The 19,252-nt window shown below is 42.3% G+C and overlaps 1 protein-coding gene across 2 annotated transcripts in view; it reads right to left on the reverse strand.

Moving 5' to 3' along the window:
* Positions 1–19,252, reverse strand: part of LOC124170531 (cGMP-dependent protein kinase, isozyme 2 forms cD4/T1/T3A/T3B) — a 193,004-nt gene that overhangs the window by 85,039 nt on the left and 88,713 nt on the right. The window contains exon 1 of one of the 2 annotated variants that reach the window (XM_046549307.1): positions 4,051–4,387. The exons of the other annotated variant lie outside the window; for it this stretch is intronic. Coding sequence (XP_046405263.1) covers positions 4,051–4,327 — 277 coding nt within the window. The 5' untranslated portion in view covers positions 4,328–4,387. Of the gene's footprint in view, positions 1–4,050; positions 4,388–19,252 lie in introns of those variants that run through there. 2 annotated transcript variants of the gene reach the window in all.

Genomic DNA, 19,252 nt, shown 5'->3' on the forward strand with positions numbered 1-19,252 from the left:
GAAATATAATTCGAAACATCATACAAGGGACGGTGAAGTCAGTGGATTTTATGCTTTTTAAAGTGAAGAAAACCCACAGAGGCGCCATAATGGTGACAAAGATACCGCGAGGAAGACTGAATCCAACAAAAAGGCGGTTAATCATGGCCAGACGGCTGCACTGCGGTGAGACGAAAAAAGGAATCCAAAGGAGTATCATTCAGAACAAGAAATCATTCAGCAGAAAGCTAAAGAAAAGGACAGGAAACACAAGAGCGACAAGGACAATGCTAAGATCCATGACGAAAGATAGCCGACTAAAGTCGATAACATTACCACAGGACCTTCAAATTTCGACTTAATCAAAGGGGTGAGGCAAGATGCTGTATAAAAAATGATGTAAAATGAAATATGCTAGGGATGCAGTGTATGTTCGCTCTAATTAAAGTTGACATATTCATTTGCATATTTCATTTTCCAATTTCGAGTCGGATACGGGCCTCACTTCAGGGTTGACAAAAGATAAAATTCAAAGGTCCAAGCATTCGAAGGTCGTGAAACAAACTGAAATAAATTCTGACGAGTAAGACGCATATGTACCAACCTCAATTTTGTAGGACTAAAATGACGTTTGATAGTGATTTATTAAGCTCGCAACTGCATTCAGAAATATGAAAATCCAACGACTTGAGGTTACAAGTCGTTGGATTTTCATTACAGTAGAGCCGAACTTGGGAATTCGACAATTAAAGGGATTCTTTAAAATAATGGGAGCTCAATAAATTGACTAACATATCTTCTCTGATATCAGAATTAAACAGCATACCTTTATGCATAGCAATCGATTTTTTTATTTTATCCGATTTGTATCAAATTACTGAGGAAACGACGAATCAAGTCGACCAATCACTGCACTAATATTATTGACTACTGACAATGCATGACGATCTTAATAGATGCGAAAAAATTGTATCACAAGATCCCGCGGAATAAGGTGAAGTATGAATATTTCAACTGTAACACACCAAATATCACCGAAACATCACAAAAGGACATTGCTTCACTCGGGAGAAATTTCATTTGATCTCAGGTATCTCTTTTTACGCCATGTACAAGTTATGATGCACCTGAACACTCATCAAGGACTGTTTTACACGAGAAATCATTTGCACAAACTCTTACGAATTACGAAAATCATCCCCAAAATACGACAATCGCAAGAAAACTTTCACGGCACCATGCATCAATGGGGAGACTACAAATAAAAATTCCATTCGAAACTTCCATTTGTTTAACTAAAAAACCACTATACATTCGTCTGTATTGTATCTTAATCAGAATGTAACAGTCTTTATAAGCGTAGCAAATAAATGTTCTCCCTTGAGGAACATGGCCTTCTGGTGATTACTTTGAGATGACGTAGTTGGTTTTTATGCCGACACTGGTATTTCCTACCCTCGCTGGCTTTGAGACTCATTGTACCCGAAACTCACCCGGAAACCGATTCAATGAAAAGGGCATGAGACACTCGCCAGGCCCTTCCTCTGTCGCAATCCGTGATGCTTAGCTGCAATCACTAGAAGCACTCCCTTCCTTGCTTCGAAACCATAACGTCTTCCAAAGTTTTGATTACACCATTTATATCATATTTTCTAATTTAAAGGTACACAAAAGCGCAGCTATTGCTCTATAATACAAATATCATCTCACTATCACAAGTATTTCAGGCCGGAGGTAAGTTGCCGATAGTTGAGGGTAGAACTCACCCCTTCATAAGCTGTCAGGGCATGTTTACACGGAAGATTAACTCCTGCAAGTTTGTCCAAATGTAGGAACGCGAGAATGAACGCAAAAATGCACCGTATTACTACCTATCTTGTGCGAATGCATGAACAGAAAAGAGAGCCTGTTCTAATTTGATTCAGGCATTCGTACATGTTTCCTTCCGTTCCACCAAAATCGTTCATACAATCTGACATTAACTCGTACGCGTTTATGTATCGTGTAAACAGGCCATTAGAGGGTATTGCACATTGAGAGAGAGGGCGCAATTCCTTTTCCAGGGCCACCTATGAACTGTCATCAAGTTCTGGCGAGGAAAAACCGAATCACCTGATTACATGGAGGGGTTGCCGATTGGCAACACCCAGAACTAAACCTCAAATTTCCTGATCCGTAGCCTAACGCTCTACCCTAAAGCTTTTTACATTTTAAAAATATCTATAGAATTTCAAACATTCAACCATCAAAATATGAAACGCCGATTACTCAGATTCTAAACTCCGATCATGCCATCAAGCTACCTTTGCTGGCATGGAAACAGTTTCGAAAAATTAATTTCCCCTAATTTACAATTTTCTCTTTTTCCAGCGATTCCCTAACCATTGCTCATTACATATTATATTGTATAAGCCAAATCTAATGAAAACTTTCCCAGGGACTAATTTGATACACATATAGTTAAATGATAAAGGAAAAAGCATTTTAAGTTGATTGCGTAGAAAATGAAAAAGAAAGCGTCGCTCGGTACATTAAACAATTATTTTTTACCGACCGAAAATCAAACACGACAAAGATAAAGACATTGATTATTGAAAAACAAGATCGGGAAATTAAAGGGGCGGAATGTGCAAAGTAACACCTTTCCTCCATACTGTCTTTTAAACACTTTGGTAACTGGGTTTCAACGAAGAATGTACGAAAATCCGGCCAAATCATAAATCCGAACTAGGTTCGGGCCCACCGGATCATCGACACTCAACTTCATGGAAACGCTTTTGAATAAGGATAAAGTAGCTGGGTGCATCGAATAAACCAGTTACACCAGCGCCCTGATGATCAAATACTCATGACGACACAAGCGATCAAATCTCCCGTACGCAATTTTAACATCATTGAACTTCTTGAATCACAATGAACCATTCATTCTAAATGGCACACGGAGTAACGTTTTGAAATTCTTTAACACTCACTTCTGAATGAGATAAAATGGTCCTATTCTACTGTAATATTCTCCAAATAGCTCACAAGATAGCGTTTTGACACAAATGATAACTAAATGACGGAATAAAGCGCTGAAACCTTGATGAACTTTTGGAGAATAAAATTTTGCAATTTTCCAAGCATTCTCATACATAGATACAACGCGTTTCGATACACCGAAACATTAAGATGACTTAATTTATTCATATTGTCGACCTTTAAGCCCTAGGAAAAGTTATTCAAGAGGGTAGAGCGTAAGGCTGCAGATAGAAAGGTCCTGCGTTCATATCCGGGTTAAATCTACAAACACTCGCAAGCAATCCTCCCATGGCGACGATCCAGGGAAAGAAACTGGCCCCTTTTCCCTGACTTGATATAAATCACACGCTTGCGTCTTCATCCAGGGTTAAGAGTACCCTAACTTAGCACAACCAACTTTCCAAATGAAGCACTAAGCGAGTGATCGACAATCCACAATTCGAACCACAATCGAAATGCGAGGCTCAGACGGCTGGTAGCGCAGTCCAAACGAGATCCTAGCGTCTCGTCTGACGGACGCGAGCCCTATCCTAACCTACCACAATGAAATTTCTAGATGATCCACTAAGGGAGCAGGCGATCAAATATCCACGGGTTGAACCCTGGCGACAGCAGTTCGCGCAGTCCAAACGGCAAACCCCTACGTCCGGGATGACGGACTCGAGTTCTACCCTAACCTAGCACAATCAACTTTCGAGATGAAGCAATCAGCAAGCGGGAGATCAAACATCCATCGCTCAAACCCAGAAGCGCGATGCTCAAACAGCTGTTCGCACAGTCCGAATGGCAAATCCCAGCGTCCTCTCTGACGGACACTGCAGTGACACACGCGAACACACGTGGGGACCCAGGGGGAGGCCCGCCGCGGTCGCCCGCGACGGCGCGGCCTCCCTCCGCACACCGGCCAAGTTGGCAACGCTTTCACCCGGAGTGGGGGCGGCCGAGGGCGCAACTTTCTACGGAAAGACACGGGGTCAGATGGGAAGGGAGAGGGCGTCCGCTAAGTGGGCCACCGTTGCGGCGACGGGGAGGCCACGGGGTGAGGCTCACCTCTCGCGCAGCCGCATGCGCATCCTTGTGCGCAGTCCAGCACCAGCGGGTTGCCCGTCCTGCGGCGGCGCCGCGCGTGCACCGGCACGAACAACTTGGGCCGCGGGATGGCGAACTCGGATCTCGGCGGCGAGGGCGGCGGGTCCTGCCCGGGCCCGTCCTCGCCACCGCCCGCCTCGGCGCCGCACTCCCTCCAGCGGGCCTCGTAAGCGTGCAGCCGGCCGTCCCGGGACTCGAAGCGGGGACGGCCGACCGCGCGGCCCGGATGGTGGCGCATGGCGTAGACACCTGGGCGATGGGCCTAGGACGCGGCGATGCGGCCCGCGAGTGATCGCAACACAGACTGGCCGAAGGGAAAACGGCCCGCCCTCTGCGGAGAGGCAGAGGGAAGGGGGGGGGGCGGAGGAGGAAGAGGGGGGCAGAGAGAGCGGTGGAGTGTGGAAGGTCGCCGCTGTCACGAAGGGGGGCGGAAGGGGGCGGAGTGGGGCAGCGTCCTTGGCGGCGGCCGACGGCGGTGGCCTCTGCGAAAGTACACTCTCGGCGGTGGAAATCCCTCGCGGGCCCGGGCGAACGGGAACGACAGCTAAACAAACGCAAGCAGCCCCCGGGGAGAGGAAGTCGACTCGATAAGTTCATCCAAGTCACTGCCCATGGTTTATATTTCATAAACGACACCTCAGAGAATAAGAAAACAAGGGAGCAGTGGCGCAGCGAGGCTTTGGAGGATAAAAAACCCCCCCTGAGCTCAGAGAAATTTATAAGTTTAATCAATTTTACTTAATTAGATTGATATAATTAATAGAATACCGTAAGTATCAATAAAATATCCCTCAGAAAGCCGTAAAACTCACCATTTTCTACCGTTTATCTCAAAATTCCGCAATTTATTAATCTCGCACCTACCGCTTATCCTGGTAGGTATACCATACCCCCATACATTCCGGTATTAGTTGCACCTAAACCTCCCCCAGCCTTAATTCCGGGCTGCGCCCATGCAAGGGAGGGTGAACTCTTCCTGTGTTTCCAACCGGGTTAGCTTCTGCACGATAGATTCCGACGCATTGTTGGCCTCAGCATTTAGAATACTGGGCCCCCTTGCTCATCAAAGATCTAAGGCTTTCCCAGAGAATGTTTCGGAGGAATTTTTCTCGGGTTTTCAACCAGCATGATGGATGCCAAAGTGTTGCTGGGACATTTTCCAAACATCCTCAGAGCTGATGATCGCGACTGTGAAATATAATCGGATCTCAGGATGCTTATAATGTTGCCCGACGAAACGTCGACATCATTCATGCCATGATCCGATTGAAACCCAGGAGGAATTCACCCGAATCATTCACCGGGAGAGCCATTGATTCTTCAAAAAAAGACGGAAGAGATCAAGGTGGCTACCCAATAATAAAAAAATGAGGCCATCAATGTATCTACGTGACTTCATAATAAACATGTTAAATCGAAAAATACCAAAAATTGGAATGGAGAGACGAGCGTTTGCCGGGTTTTCATCCACCCCTCTTCTCCACTCTTCTTCCATAGTGCAAATTACCTCGGTCGTCGGTTGTCTCCATCGATTACCGTACCGTACAGATGGATTTGTCCGGCCTCTCCAGAGCTGTGGTCTAAAACTCTTGGAGAGCTACAACGGACACTATTGGTATCTGAAGCCAACTAGGGCTCCCTTGTTTATAAGCATCTCAGAGAATATGAAAGTTGAAAATGTTGACCTGAAAATTTTATATTGAAAGAAAAGCATTTCATCAGGTACCAGGAAAGGCTAACGTTGGACTGGCTCTCCGTTAAATGTCCACACAATTTCAATATGTTAATGAAGTCTTCACGGGAAATCAGCCGGGTCAAGATTGACATTGCTGCCAACGTATCAATGGCCTTCTCTGCCATCGTCTTCAGGGCGAATGATGGACATGGTTAGTGGCGGGCTTATATACCTACCCATTTGGGGTGGTCAAGTCGTCTCTGATTGGTCAGTTTTAGGTTGTCTTCCTCCTCTTAGCTTTCTCATTCTTTTGATCATGGGATTCCATTGGGTTTTGCTGAGGTTGAAACCCGCGTTTCTATTCATTTTATTATTTTTTTGAAACGTTGGCAGCAATGTCAATCTTGACCCGGCTGATTTCCCGTGAAGACTTCATCAACAAGATTCGCCGGGAAAGTACCAGAGCCTTCATAATTTCAATATGACAGACTAATTTTTAAGCAACGAATCCGTCACCTATAAATACCGATATGCATCCTGCCAGAGAAGATTTCTCGGGTCTCACACCGCGTCTGGTCCTCCATATCTCCTTCCGACATTTCGATGTGCAACTCGCCCGTCGTCCTCAGGAATTCAGGAATCCAATGATCCTGGACAAGTGGCACCATTATCTCCTCAATCGGCTAAAAAGTGTTCCTGAATCGGCTAAAGAGTGTCCCTGAGGAGGATGGGCGAGTTGCACATCGAAACGTCGGAAGCATATATGGAGGACCTTACCAGGTGTGAGGCCCGGGAAATCTTCACTACCATTGTTCGCCGGGAAATAACTACACATTACAAGATATGCATCCTCTTAACATATGAGATGATCGCAATGCCTTTTCCCCTAACATTCTGAAATATTTGCGCACGCCATTCGCGCTAATCCAGGTTTATCCTTTCGATATTCGTTAATTTTCTAATAGGGTGGTATCCTATTATTTTTTTATTGCCTAAATCGAAAGATTATTACTCCTGGAGTACGTATTTCACGCTTTTAGAATTTTAAATGACGATATCTATTTTTCGCGATTAAATGAAAAGTGAACATTTTCAAGCGCGCGAAAACGCGAAGGCTAAGTATGAATACAGGGAGAACCCCATGTGACGTCATTCTGGTTCCCGCTGCCGCAAGTGAAGTGACCTTGGGGCGAGGCTTTGAGCGCTGATACGACGCAGGATGCTATCAGGTAGCACAGTACCCTGCTAGCTGGTAGCGCTTGGCTTAAATAAGGATTATTAATACCTTATCAAATGAAGGAATCTTTCCGACCTTAGCCAGTTTTAATAGGTGAATACTAAGAGACGTTTCCCTGAGCTCTGTGCCTCATGCATGCATTGGTAATCTCAGACGATGTAAAACTCCTATCCACTCGTATAGAAACTTGGTCCCTGTGACGTCACGTGGAGTGGCATCGCATGGGCGCCAAACTGGCCTTTTTCAAATGTAATTAAAATTGACCATTGCCATTCGTCTAAACTGGGATTTCTAAAACCAAATAATTTGTATATTATGAATACAATAAAGGTGGATAACGAATCGCAATCAATGCCTTTCGTTTTCTTTGATGAAGGAAACTACCCTACTCACAGATTCGGCACCCGAGTGCGCTGGTAACTTTCAGTCATGGAAAGTGCTCGTCCGTCCAAAGGCACGGAGCCTCCTCGCGGATGTGTGATGCGCTCCAAAGGAACGCGAATGGAAGCCACCGACGCGTCCCACTCCTTTCCCTCCATTATCCTCGTACACTCGGGGTGCTGAGCCGTCGGTGAAAGTTAAAACAGGTGACGGAAGCAGCCGCAAAGAGCCCTCTCCGAGACCACAACCCCCACACCAACGGGTCTTACACTGCATTTAGGCGGCTGGTGCGTTCGCTTGGTAATGTTCACATTTGCGTGAAACTTGGCACACGAGTTTATGCCGTGATACACGACGAAAATAAGAGAGTTGTTTCAGGCTTAATCTGTCGAAATTTAATAACCGGTTCCAATGCATTTCGTGTTACCTTCAAGTCCCTGATGGTAATACGAAATGCACAGAAACCGGTCGTGAAGATAATATAAAATTTTCGTGAAAAGTAGTCGCCCACTTCAACTTGAAACGGCCGAAAAAAACTGTTACATTAAAACAGCTGCACTGATTGGGTGATAGATACAAATTTGCAGCCCAAACTGTAAGGGGTGCGGATCAGAAATTTTGTAGCAAATTAAAAAAAATAATAATCAGAAGAAAAAATCTGGAAGCAGAAAGTTCCCATACTCTTCGAGATGTATAGATCTATTTCAATTGTAAATTAGAGTCGGGAGTCTCAGTTCGCTATAATGCCAAGTTCTTGCGTGAATCTCGCGATCATTTTTTCCATCCCTTTCGAGCGACAGCTCCACCGATCGCTCCAATGTTGGCGGAAAAATGAACGTTTCAGAAGATCATTTTTCGCGATGATTTGAGGGATGGAGATCCCATCCCTTTTTCCATCGCTGAAACCATCGCTCTCGCCGTCCTTCAGCCAATCAGAACGTACGGCCGCTAACAGCGTTTAAAACGCCATGCTTGGCTTTTACTTGAATGATACTTGTAAACGCGGGAAGTGACGGAATAAGCGGTGGAAAAAGGGAAGGTGGGAATGACCGAGTGATTAAAAAAATTATAGGTCGAGTAATCACTCTTTTGATCCCTGAAAGCCTATCGATGGAACTATCATTCTAAGGGACGGAAAAATGTTCGAGTGACTCAGGCTTAAGGTTAAGCCTACCATAGGCTTATATTGTACCCCGAAAAAATGCGACATTTTTAAGACCGTGAAAACAGGATACCATGTCGAAAAGTCGACTTCACGTCAGCTGGCAGTACATCGATGCTTAGAATCACTGTTAAGGCACGGACAACGACTTAATTTGTTGAAAAAATGGCAAAATTATGGCCATATTCCTTTTGATATCATTACAATCGTCAACTATTACTATGAAAAGGAAAACTTGGGAGTAAATGCAAATATATTTGCGCAGTATTGCCAGTAACTTTTAATTCTATAATATAGAACGAAAAAGCGAAAAATTATACAGGTTAAATTATACATATTATATAAAATTATACTTTACTTTAAATAAATTGCTTTATAAATACATCAATGTTTGCGATCAGTCTTTGGGAGCGTGATGGAAATACTCCATTAATCAATTATGAACGAAGAGATCTTCTTATTAGGTAGGTACTACATAAAATAACTATTACTAAGGATCCAAAGAAAAATCGATGAACGTCCTTACCGCTCAAGTGTATGGAAAAAACATGTTTTTTAAATCATTTTTATGATAACACGGGCCAGCAGTGAATCAAATCATGTTTCGAAGAAGACAAAAATGTACGATAAATCCTCTAATGGCTTCCACAGCGACAAGATAAACGAATCAGCAATTCAACTTATCTGCTCTTCCACGTAACATGGGCACAGTATTTTATACACACTGTCATTGACATGGGCTCCCACAAACCAGCGGTAATCGTTTCAACCCCCTTGCGGAGGTCTAACCGGCACGAGAAGTAAGCATATTTTTGGATGAAGGAAGGTTAAAATTATCTTTTGAATGTCTAAATATTTTTACCTCTGTTATACTTGCATCTTACGTAAGGCCGTTTTACACGAAATGGTCGAAAGTTAAAGCATGCAGTATAACGGCAAAAAAATAACTTTTTATTCATGATCGGAGCACTTTGTAAGTTTTGTGCACACAGTGTTTTATATCATTTTTCTTAGCTTTTTTAATACTTTACAAATATGCTATTTAGATTGAGATATTATGAGAAAGTAAAAAAAGTTAATAATTCTATTAGAGATTCCAGCTGCCTTCGTCGGGGGAGGAAAGGGACAGGCGAACGGACCCGCCAGCTACTTGTGTCGGTCCCAAACAGTTTTTTTGTCGGTACTTAACTCCTCTCCTTTGCTCGTGGCTCAGGTATTTAGCGGGCCCGAGAGCCAAATTACGGTATACACACTATAGAGATAATGAGGGCTCAGGGGAGCCCTTCGAGGATACCACACACCGGGGCCGGGAACCAATTTTGGAGGATCACTCTATGAGGAAGAATAATCCAACGATCAAACGATAAGGGGTACCTATATATTCCATAATTATTTAAGTGTTTTCTAATGTAATATATTTGAATGTAAATGGAATAAAGTTATATTATTATTATTAAATCGTTTGATATACACACTATAGAGGCCGACTTGGAGGATTCTCTTCCGTAGTAGCCGTTATATACACCTTGAAGATCCCTTTATTACAATCCACGCGGTGCGATGCCTGCTCATCAGATACCGAAGTAATAAAATTGCCGAGTAACCTTCATCCGACCGTGTGACACACCAACGGCTCGCATTGGGGTGAGCTGCAAGAGATTCCTAGATTTCCGCTGGGGGAGTGTGACTCGAGCACACACACAATTCACAATTTAGCGCTAAATCTCAGCGGCGGCCCAGGTGCCCCCTTATCTCTTCGAGATGCCTCACGTTCACTTCTCCCAACTGCCTAAATCCCAGAGCCAACATGGCACGGTTCTCAGGCCTAAAAATCATGACCCACAATCTCAGCATTGAAGGGACTGTCCTTAAATGAATTGCAGAGGTGTTAGACGCCACTATTTCAAAGAAACCTGCAGAGTAAACTATTGTAACTGCTAATGACTGTGTAAGTCGCGTTAATTCGTAAAGTTATTTATTTATATATTTTAAGATATATGTATATATATAGAAGTTAACCAATTTTGAGTGAAACGTCTTTCAAAAACCGTGATAGAGAAGAAAAGGAAGATAGCGATTAAAAGACAACAACGAAGGTCCGTGAAAGAGGACAAAAATAAAGAAACAATATAAGATTTATCAGCGAATCAACTTCAACCAACGAAGAAAGTTACGCTGATCGAGGAAATAATCATTTTGCTTGACAGATTCGAACCTGGACCTTCCAACATCCGATCAAGTGTGCCAACAGGAATAACAATGAACCATATTCTTTCAAAGCTATCCAAGGAGGATTACGGAATTTGGTATTTTGAAGGCGACAACTTTAATGTAGACGAACGAATACTTTTTATCAAAAAACTAAAATTCCCGTTATTTTCTTATCACACCTCTTGCGCACGTTTTCCCTCCGTCTCAATATATCCCCAAATAATTTTTTTCTACCCAAGGCCCTTAGATGAGGTCATTACATGCTCGTTGGCCGAAGGAAGCATACACCAACCATTGCCATTCCACGCCGAAACTTTTCGTGAGCGATACATAAACAAATGAATTCGGAAGATGTCACGCGCGCAGATATTTAAGTTTATTGACACCAAGGAATACATTCGCATTAACAATATCATTTGGTTTAACTGGGAATCAAACCCGAATCTACCATTTTTATATTGTAGGTTACACCGGGGGGTTTGCGTGACGTGGCTGACTAACATGCATTGAAAATGGGAAAATGCAAAAAATTCGACGGCGAAGATAGCGCATTGTGAGGTGGTAAACTGTCTAATGGAATCCTTGTATATTATCGTAGAAGTGAAAATTTCATACGATTTATTATTAAAGTATTCTACCGATTTCCATGCAGTTCTTAAGAATCATTATGACAGCCGCCCCTTCCTTCCTTTTAAATTCTAAATAAGGCTTACTACCTTTCATTCTATCCAAAAATCCTATTCTCTTCCTTCCTCTCCCTCGTTTACCCAGCATTTTACTCTCTAACACTGTTTTCAACATCCCCTCCCCGCTCAGTACTCCCTCCATCCACACATATTGTCTCCTCCGTATCTCATATAGAGGATATCTCATCTGTAGAGTATATCGAACGTATCTCATCTGCAGTTCTAGATAGAACGTGATCTGGTACCGTGGGCATGCTGTAAGACATTTTATAGAATGGTTGTGTCCGAGAGTTCTTCCTTTTGTTTCGTTATAAATCATCAATCTGAAGTCTGTGTTTTAATTATCGTGATCCTCCTGGCCCTTCGAAATCGAATCTAGTACCTTTGGCGAAGTATACTTCTTTATAAGTACATTTTTACATTAGATACAGTCATGTGATGACAAGGTTCGACTTTATTTAACCTGTAAATTTTAAGATGAAAGAATTAACTTTATATTATTAATGGGCCACCAAAAAAAGACGCGGTAGCCCCCTCGAGCGGAAGGTATGCCTCCTCTTTCAGTGGCAAATCCAGGGTAGGTACAAGGGGGGGGGGGCAAGTGGTAGTTAACCTCCCTACAGTAGTGGGGGTCCGAACAAAAATACCATTTTATCTAGCGTAAATTAGGTACCCAAAAGGTGGGCTACAGACACCTACCCCCTCTCTGGATCCAGTTGGATCTCTGGATTGTAACACATCAAAAGCGTGTAAAATAGGCCTTAAGTTTCAATCTAATTTGTATTTCAATTCGTATTAAAGTAGGTAAATATTTCGGGAAATATTAACTAAAGTCTTTTGTACCAAGTGGCTGCCTCCAAAAATTTCGGTATTATCTATTGTGAGTTTCGACTCAATCGGGAGGGGCCTTACCTCCCCCCCCCCCCTCATATATCCGCAACAGCTCTCGATGCAATGGAAATTTTTTCTGCAATGAAAAACCTTACTAAAATTATTCTCCTCCCTTCTCCACAGAGACGAATTCCTTTTACATCACACAACAAACTCCCCAAAGCGAACAATGGCGTCTCCCATGATTCCTCCACGTAGCTCATCCCCGCTCTAAATGCCTTTCACTTTCACTTCCAAGCGCTTCCCACTCCGCAATGCAGGTACGTGCCTGGCGACGGTTCGTCGTCGGTTCAAGGATACGCGAAAACCACAGGGCATTGGCGGAATATACAGCGCGCTTCGTGCGATACCTGATGCAGCAAAAGGTCGAGAATGTTACCTCTTGGAGTATATAAGTACGATGCTAAACAGAGCCCTTCAGGTGGGTGCGCAGTAATCGAAAGGTTAGCCCAGTATTGTAACCCCAAATAGAGTATCATGATGAGACAAAGATAAATTTAGCAAACAAACTTAGAAATCGATATACATTATTACTTGGTTAAAACGTCAATTAAGAGACCACAGAATTATTGACGCTACATCACAGTGACACTATAAATGATTATTTAACTAATTTATCAATAACACTGGATAATTAAAAAGTAACGACTTTTCATGAAATACACTTTGATGAGATTATTGGTGTGAATACAACTAAATTAATGAGTAATAGTGTATTGCTATTTTAAATTTTCTGTGATAAAAGTCATCGAAATGAAGTGTTTTAATATTGCAGCATTGCTTATGTGTTTGGGGTGAACGAGACGCGATACGACAACAAGTAATACAATCGACCCCCTTTAATATCGTCTGAGACCCTAGGGAAAATTGTGGAAACACTAAATTACTTTAAATGTATTACAGTGTTGCCCACTGCATCTATACCTCTACTTTTTGGGGCCATTTGAGGGTCAAAGCAAGGATTCTAAAAAAATTCATCCTTTGAAATCTAGAAGCCAATTTTCAGACCGATCGGAGCACTTAATGTTGGCCAAATTTCACAATTTCGTGAATTATAAATTCAACAACGAAGGAATATACGGGGTAGCGTCATAGGGTGCAGCAATAATTGTAAGAACTGGCAGATGAGATACTTTAGATATACTCTACAAATGAGATATCCCCTATATGAGATACGAAGGAGACAACATGTATGGATGGAGGGAGTACTGAGCGGGGAGGGGATGCTGAAAACAGTGTTAGAGAGTAAAATGCTGGGTAAACGAGGGAGAGGAAGGAAGAGAAGAGGATTTTTGGATAGAATGAAAGGTAGTAGGCCTTATTTTGAATTTAAGAGAAAGGAAGGGGCGGTTATCATAATAATTGTTAAGAACTGCATAGAAATCGGTAGAATACTTAAACAATAAATCGTATGAAATTTTCAGTTCTACAATAATAAACAAGGATTCCATACGACAGTTTTACCACCTCACAATGCGCTATCCTTGCCGTCGATTTTTTTTGCCTTTTCCCATTAAAAATGCATGTTATTCGGCCACGTCACGCCAACCCCCGCCCCCCAGAGCTCAGAGAAATTTTTTAGTTAAATCCATTTTAATTCATTGGATTAATATTACTTATTGAATAGTGTAAGGATTAATAAAACATCCAAGAAAGACGTAAAACTCACCACTTTTGCACCATGTATCTTAAATTTTATCTGAAGGATGGCGTACCTCCCGTTTACCCTGGCGGGTACATTCCGTACTCCTCAGACCCCCAGTATTAGCTGCGTCTAAAACCACCCAAGCCTCGATTCCTAGCTGCGTCCATGATCCCGTGGTCGGCGTCTGTAGGCCTGTTAACACGATGTAATAACACGCACGCGTTAATGCCTGATTGCATGAACGATTTTAAAGGATCGGTACGGAACATGCGGTACGAATGCATGTACGAATACGGTAACGGTACGAATGAATGAATCAAATTGGAAGAGTTTCCATTTTGTATTCATGCATTCGCACCAGTTTGGTGGTTACACGGTGTATTTAGGAGTTCATACTCGCGTACCCACATTATGACATTAACTTTTACGACGTGAGAACAAAGATTTCCTCGGCGAGCGATGAAGTTCTTCATTTTCGGTGATGACAGCAGGACGGAGATGAAGGGGACGAGGATGATTTCATATTCGACCTGAATACTCTGGGAGTAGTGACAGCGAAACTGTTGTCATTGCCTCCGTATAGTCGGCCCTAGTTAGTCCCGTTGAAGCTTGATTTTTGTTACCACTTAGGGGGTATTTTAATCTGTTAATAAAATGTCGCCAGCTCGGCGAAGAGTGCAAAGCGATGCAATTAATCTCATTATTTTCAATAAAGTTTTTATAATCGCGAGGAATAGCATTTTAAATTTATGAATCCTATATATTGTATATTACTGCCAATATAAATTTCGTTTAACAGCCCTGATTATAGCTTACTTTTCCGTTAAATTCTGATCGCTCTACATCAGCAACGTGAGTGATGACTTTCGCAAACCCATTTAAATGCGCGTGACATAAGATCAAGAGGCAGGCTGTCGAATCCTCCATGGAAATATTCGCGGATAACGACATTTTGAAAATATCAACGTATCGAAAAATAGGCCGGTTACATAGAATACGAGGGGGACACAAAAATAACGGGAATTTCGCAATAACTTTTTTTAATCAATATTTTCCCACCAAATTCACCTTCAACACCATGCCGATTTTTGTCAAAAAACCGCTTCGTGGAGAGCGCGGTGTGGGCGGGTGCGTTGTCGTGGTGGAAGAGCCAATCAGCTGTGCGCCAAAGATCCGCCCTTTTCTTATGATATTTTCCCTTAACCTCTTCAAAATTTCTGAAAAGTTCGTCAATGGTTCCGCAACGATCTTCTTGAACGCGGGAGAGGATTTTCGCAACATTTTCGACCATTCTTGATGCTGACGGGTGCACTGAACGAGGATGGTCATCAATCGACATCTGTCCATTCTTGAAACGCGAAAACCAGTCCTAGACACGTGTTTTACTCAGAGAACTATCCCCATAAGCAGTTTTAAGCATCGCTAGAGTTTCTGCGGGAGTTTTTCCCACCAAAAATCAAAACTTCACAGCCGCGCGTTGCTCCCGCCAGTCGGCATAGACAAACGGATGCACTCAGAGCGACCAGGATTCGCACACTGACTCAGGAAATATCATTGCGTAGAGCCCTTACGGTAAAAACCGATGCCTCACTCAGCCGCCCCCCCCCTTACTATTCCCTTTACTTATTGGCCCCACTCGTACGTCTCGTTTAACATTCCCAATAGCGTAGTTTCCTTCATCAAAGAAAACGAAAGGCATTGAATGCGATTCGTTACCCACCATTAGTGTATTCATAATATACAAATTATTTGGTTTTACTAATCCCAGTTTAGACGAATGGCAATGGTCAATTTTAATTACATTTGAAAAAGGCCAGGTTGACGCCCATGTGATGCCACTCCACGTGACGTCACAGGGACCTAGTTTCTATACGAGTAGATAGGAGTTTTACATCGTCTGAAATTACCAATGCATGCATGAGGCACAGACCTCAGGGAAATATGTCTTAATAATCACCTATTAAAACTACCTAAGGTCAGAGTTTTCTTCGTTTGATAGGGTATTCATAATCCTTATTTAAGCCAAACGCTACCTGCTAGCAGGTTACTCTGCTACCTGCTAGCAGCCTGCATCGCAGCGGCGCACACATCCTCGCCCAAAGGTCACCTCACACGGCGACAGCGGTAACCAGAATGACGTCACACGGAGTTTTCCCACTATTAATACTTAGCCGTCGCGTTTTCGCGCGCTTGAAAATTTTCACTTTTCATTTAATCGCGAAAAATAGATATCGTCATTTAAAAATCTAAAAGCGTGAAATACGTACTCCAGGAGTAATAATCTTTCGATTTAGGAAATAAAAAAATAATAGGAAACCACCCTATTTCCGTTACTTTTGCCCCCCCCCCCCCGTACATCTCGTTTAACATTCCCAATTATATCTTACTTTTCCGTGAAATTCGGATGTACGTCCGACGACGACGCGAGTGGAGACTTTTGTAAGCCGATTTACATATACATCTACATAATGTCCTGCGAGCCACCTCTAGGGTGTTTGGATGGGGTAATTTAAATGCGCGGCGCGTGACAACACATCGAAATCAGACCGACTGGGCAACCCTCGACCAAAATATTCGCGGACATCGATATGTTGAAAATATCATCGCATCGAATAATAATCCGGTTGCACCGTTACAGAGATGCGAGCGAACACGTCCAGCGGCCGCGGCGCCGGCTCGATCCCAACAATGCCTCGTGCAAGATATCCGCGGCTTGTCCTTGAAAGACTCCGCTCCGCCCTCCTTCCCACATCAACATTATGTCCACCAATGGTGTCAACCTCACTTTATAACTACCTCCCTCGCACCCAAGGCCTTCTCTTTTCACTTCGTCACTTCCTTGATGAACGCGCCATAATTCCAATGCTTTGATTTCCTTTCAGACTTAAGACGACGAATCAAAGCCGCTCTAACGGTATTCAGCTTACTAAAACCACTTGTCAGTTTCCACACACTTCTATTTTCACCGACCACGGTTTCGGTAACTTGTGTCATTATCAAGGCAATACCAATCAATACCTTAATAATGGCACAAGTTACCATGGTCGGTGAAAATAAATGTGTGTGGAAACAGACAGGTGGTTTTAATAAGCTGAATATTAAAGATTTCCACCGTATCACGCCGGACACTGTCTTTTATCCGCTCTAACGGTCTCCACTTCTCGTCTTTCTGCTTCTTACTTTTTCAAAACTTCAGCTATCACCATGAAATTTTGGGAGTGCATATAGTACGGCACACCTTTTCAACATTTTCCTGCATCTAAAACATAACATTTTTTCATATGATTGTGAGGAAATACAGAGAGAACTTATCGATTTTGAGATACAGGCAAATTCTGACATGGGTTTACTCATTGCACTCAGAAAATTTCAAGATATAAGCTTAAGATGACGATTCGCTCCCATTTAACCGGCCTTTTTTCGTAACGCAAAGCTAGTTTAAAAATCGTGCCATTACCTTTACATTTTTAGAGTACTCAACCCTTTGGATCAATTCAAACAATAGCCTTAAACTCAAATTGAAAACTTTTGAATGTACTGATTGTGAATACTAAGTTATAGACACTTTGTATTTGTGATACACGAAAACGTCCATTGGAAAATTTCAATAACAAAGAATTTGTTTCAAACAAGTATTAAGACAACACAAAGACGGGTTGAGAACGAATGACATGCCCTCTTGAACGGGTTAGTGGATCATCATTATCTCCCGGTATGGTCTTCTGAATTCCCTTACGCTAGAACAGTCGCGTATATATTGTTATTCAACACACACTACCACAGTATTTTAAATGAGGTAGGTTTGCGGCAGCACGACTCTAAATAAATGCATTTCTTTCGTGTTTTTAAAATGTTTTGCAATCAAAAACAACATCCATCATGATGGAGATCAAAATAAGGGTTCATCGAACGAGGACAATTTTACCCATATATTTTTGAGAACAGCTTTACTAGCTATGTAAACCGACCAGAATTACATAGCATTTATTTGAAATGAAGTGGAATTTTACTATTTCCCTCTTTTTTTTTAATTGAAATTGGCAGTAATTTCTAAAATTGTGTACATTTTTTACTCCTTTACATTTTGCATATAATACCCAGACATTAAACATTTTCATTAATTGACCATTTTAAAACTAGAAGGAGGAAATAGTATAGGAAGGACTCGTAGAAGGGTAACTTGATGAGGCGGTGCGTATGCTGACGGAATAGTTGAATCATAATTCGAATTTATGTCGGAAACGATTTTTTATACACTACGTTTCTCCCACAAACCGCCTTAACTATTGCAGGGACGTAATGACACGGTGAAGAGTCGATGAGGAGGAGAGGGATGGGGAATGAGGAAATGGAAGGGGAGAGGGGGGGGGCGAGAGGCAGGGGGGAGAAAGTGAAAGTAATTAGGGGATGGTTAGTGGGTTCTGTTCAGGTACAGGGATTCGTGCGCTTCAGAAAAGCGGAGTGACGGTGCTGTGAGCATCACGGATTTTCATTTCGAATCAAGTCGTATCGGATCGCTGAAAAATACCGTGGCTCGCGGTGAAATTAATCTGGTAAAATTTTCGAAGCGGATAGAATGACTCAGGAAAGATACGTTTTGCGGATCCTTTTCGTGTCAAAACAATATATCCCAGAAAATGACTCAATTTGGGGTTTATCAAGAGCGACTGAAACAATTTTTCTAGCATGGCGAACGCTCCATAAAAGAGACTAATTGGCGACTAAGCGAATCAATTTTATCAGGGAAGATACGTTTTCTACTCATGTTCACATTAAAACAATAATCCCCAAAACGACTCTCTAAGGGGTTTACTAGAACACACAGAAGTAATTTTTCAATCACGACGAATGCCGTATAAAAAGAAATTGATGAACCGAATAAAATGAATCACTGACGATACATTTTCAATTCTTGTTCGTCTCTAAACAATATTCCTCAGAAAACGACTCTGTGAGGGGTTAACTAGGATTGACTGAATGCATTTTTCTATCTCGACGAATTTTCTATAAAAGAAAGTGATTTGAGCGGACTCCATTTCACCGAAAATTTCAACAGTTTAATGCCAATTAAAAAAATAATACGTAGCGGAAAAATGAGTGGACAAGCGGGAGTGATGCGTCGTCTTAAGCATTTTGGTAAAAAAAAAACTACCTTCACTTTATTTTTCTTCTTTTACGCATTCTTGCTCTATCCGCGAAACCAAACGAAGTTTCTGACACCTGGCGGCCAATCATAGAAGCTTAGGAAAGGTGATCGAGTAAATAAAGCTGTCCG

The sequence above is a fragment of the Ischnura elegans genome, chromosome X (genome assembly GCF_921293095.1).
Source record: "Ischnura elegans chromosome X, ioIscEleg1.1, whole genome shotgun sequence".
Lineage (NCBI taxonomy): Eukaryota > Metazoa > Arthropoda > Insecta > Odonata > Coenagrionidae > Ischnura > Ischnura elegans.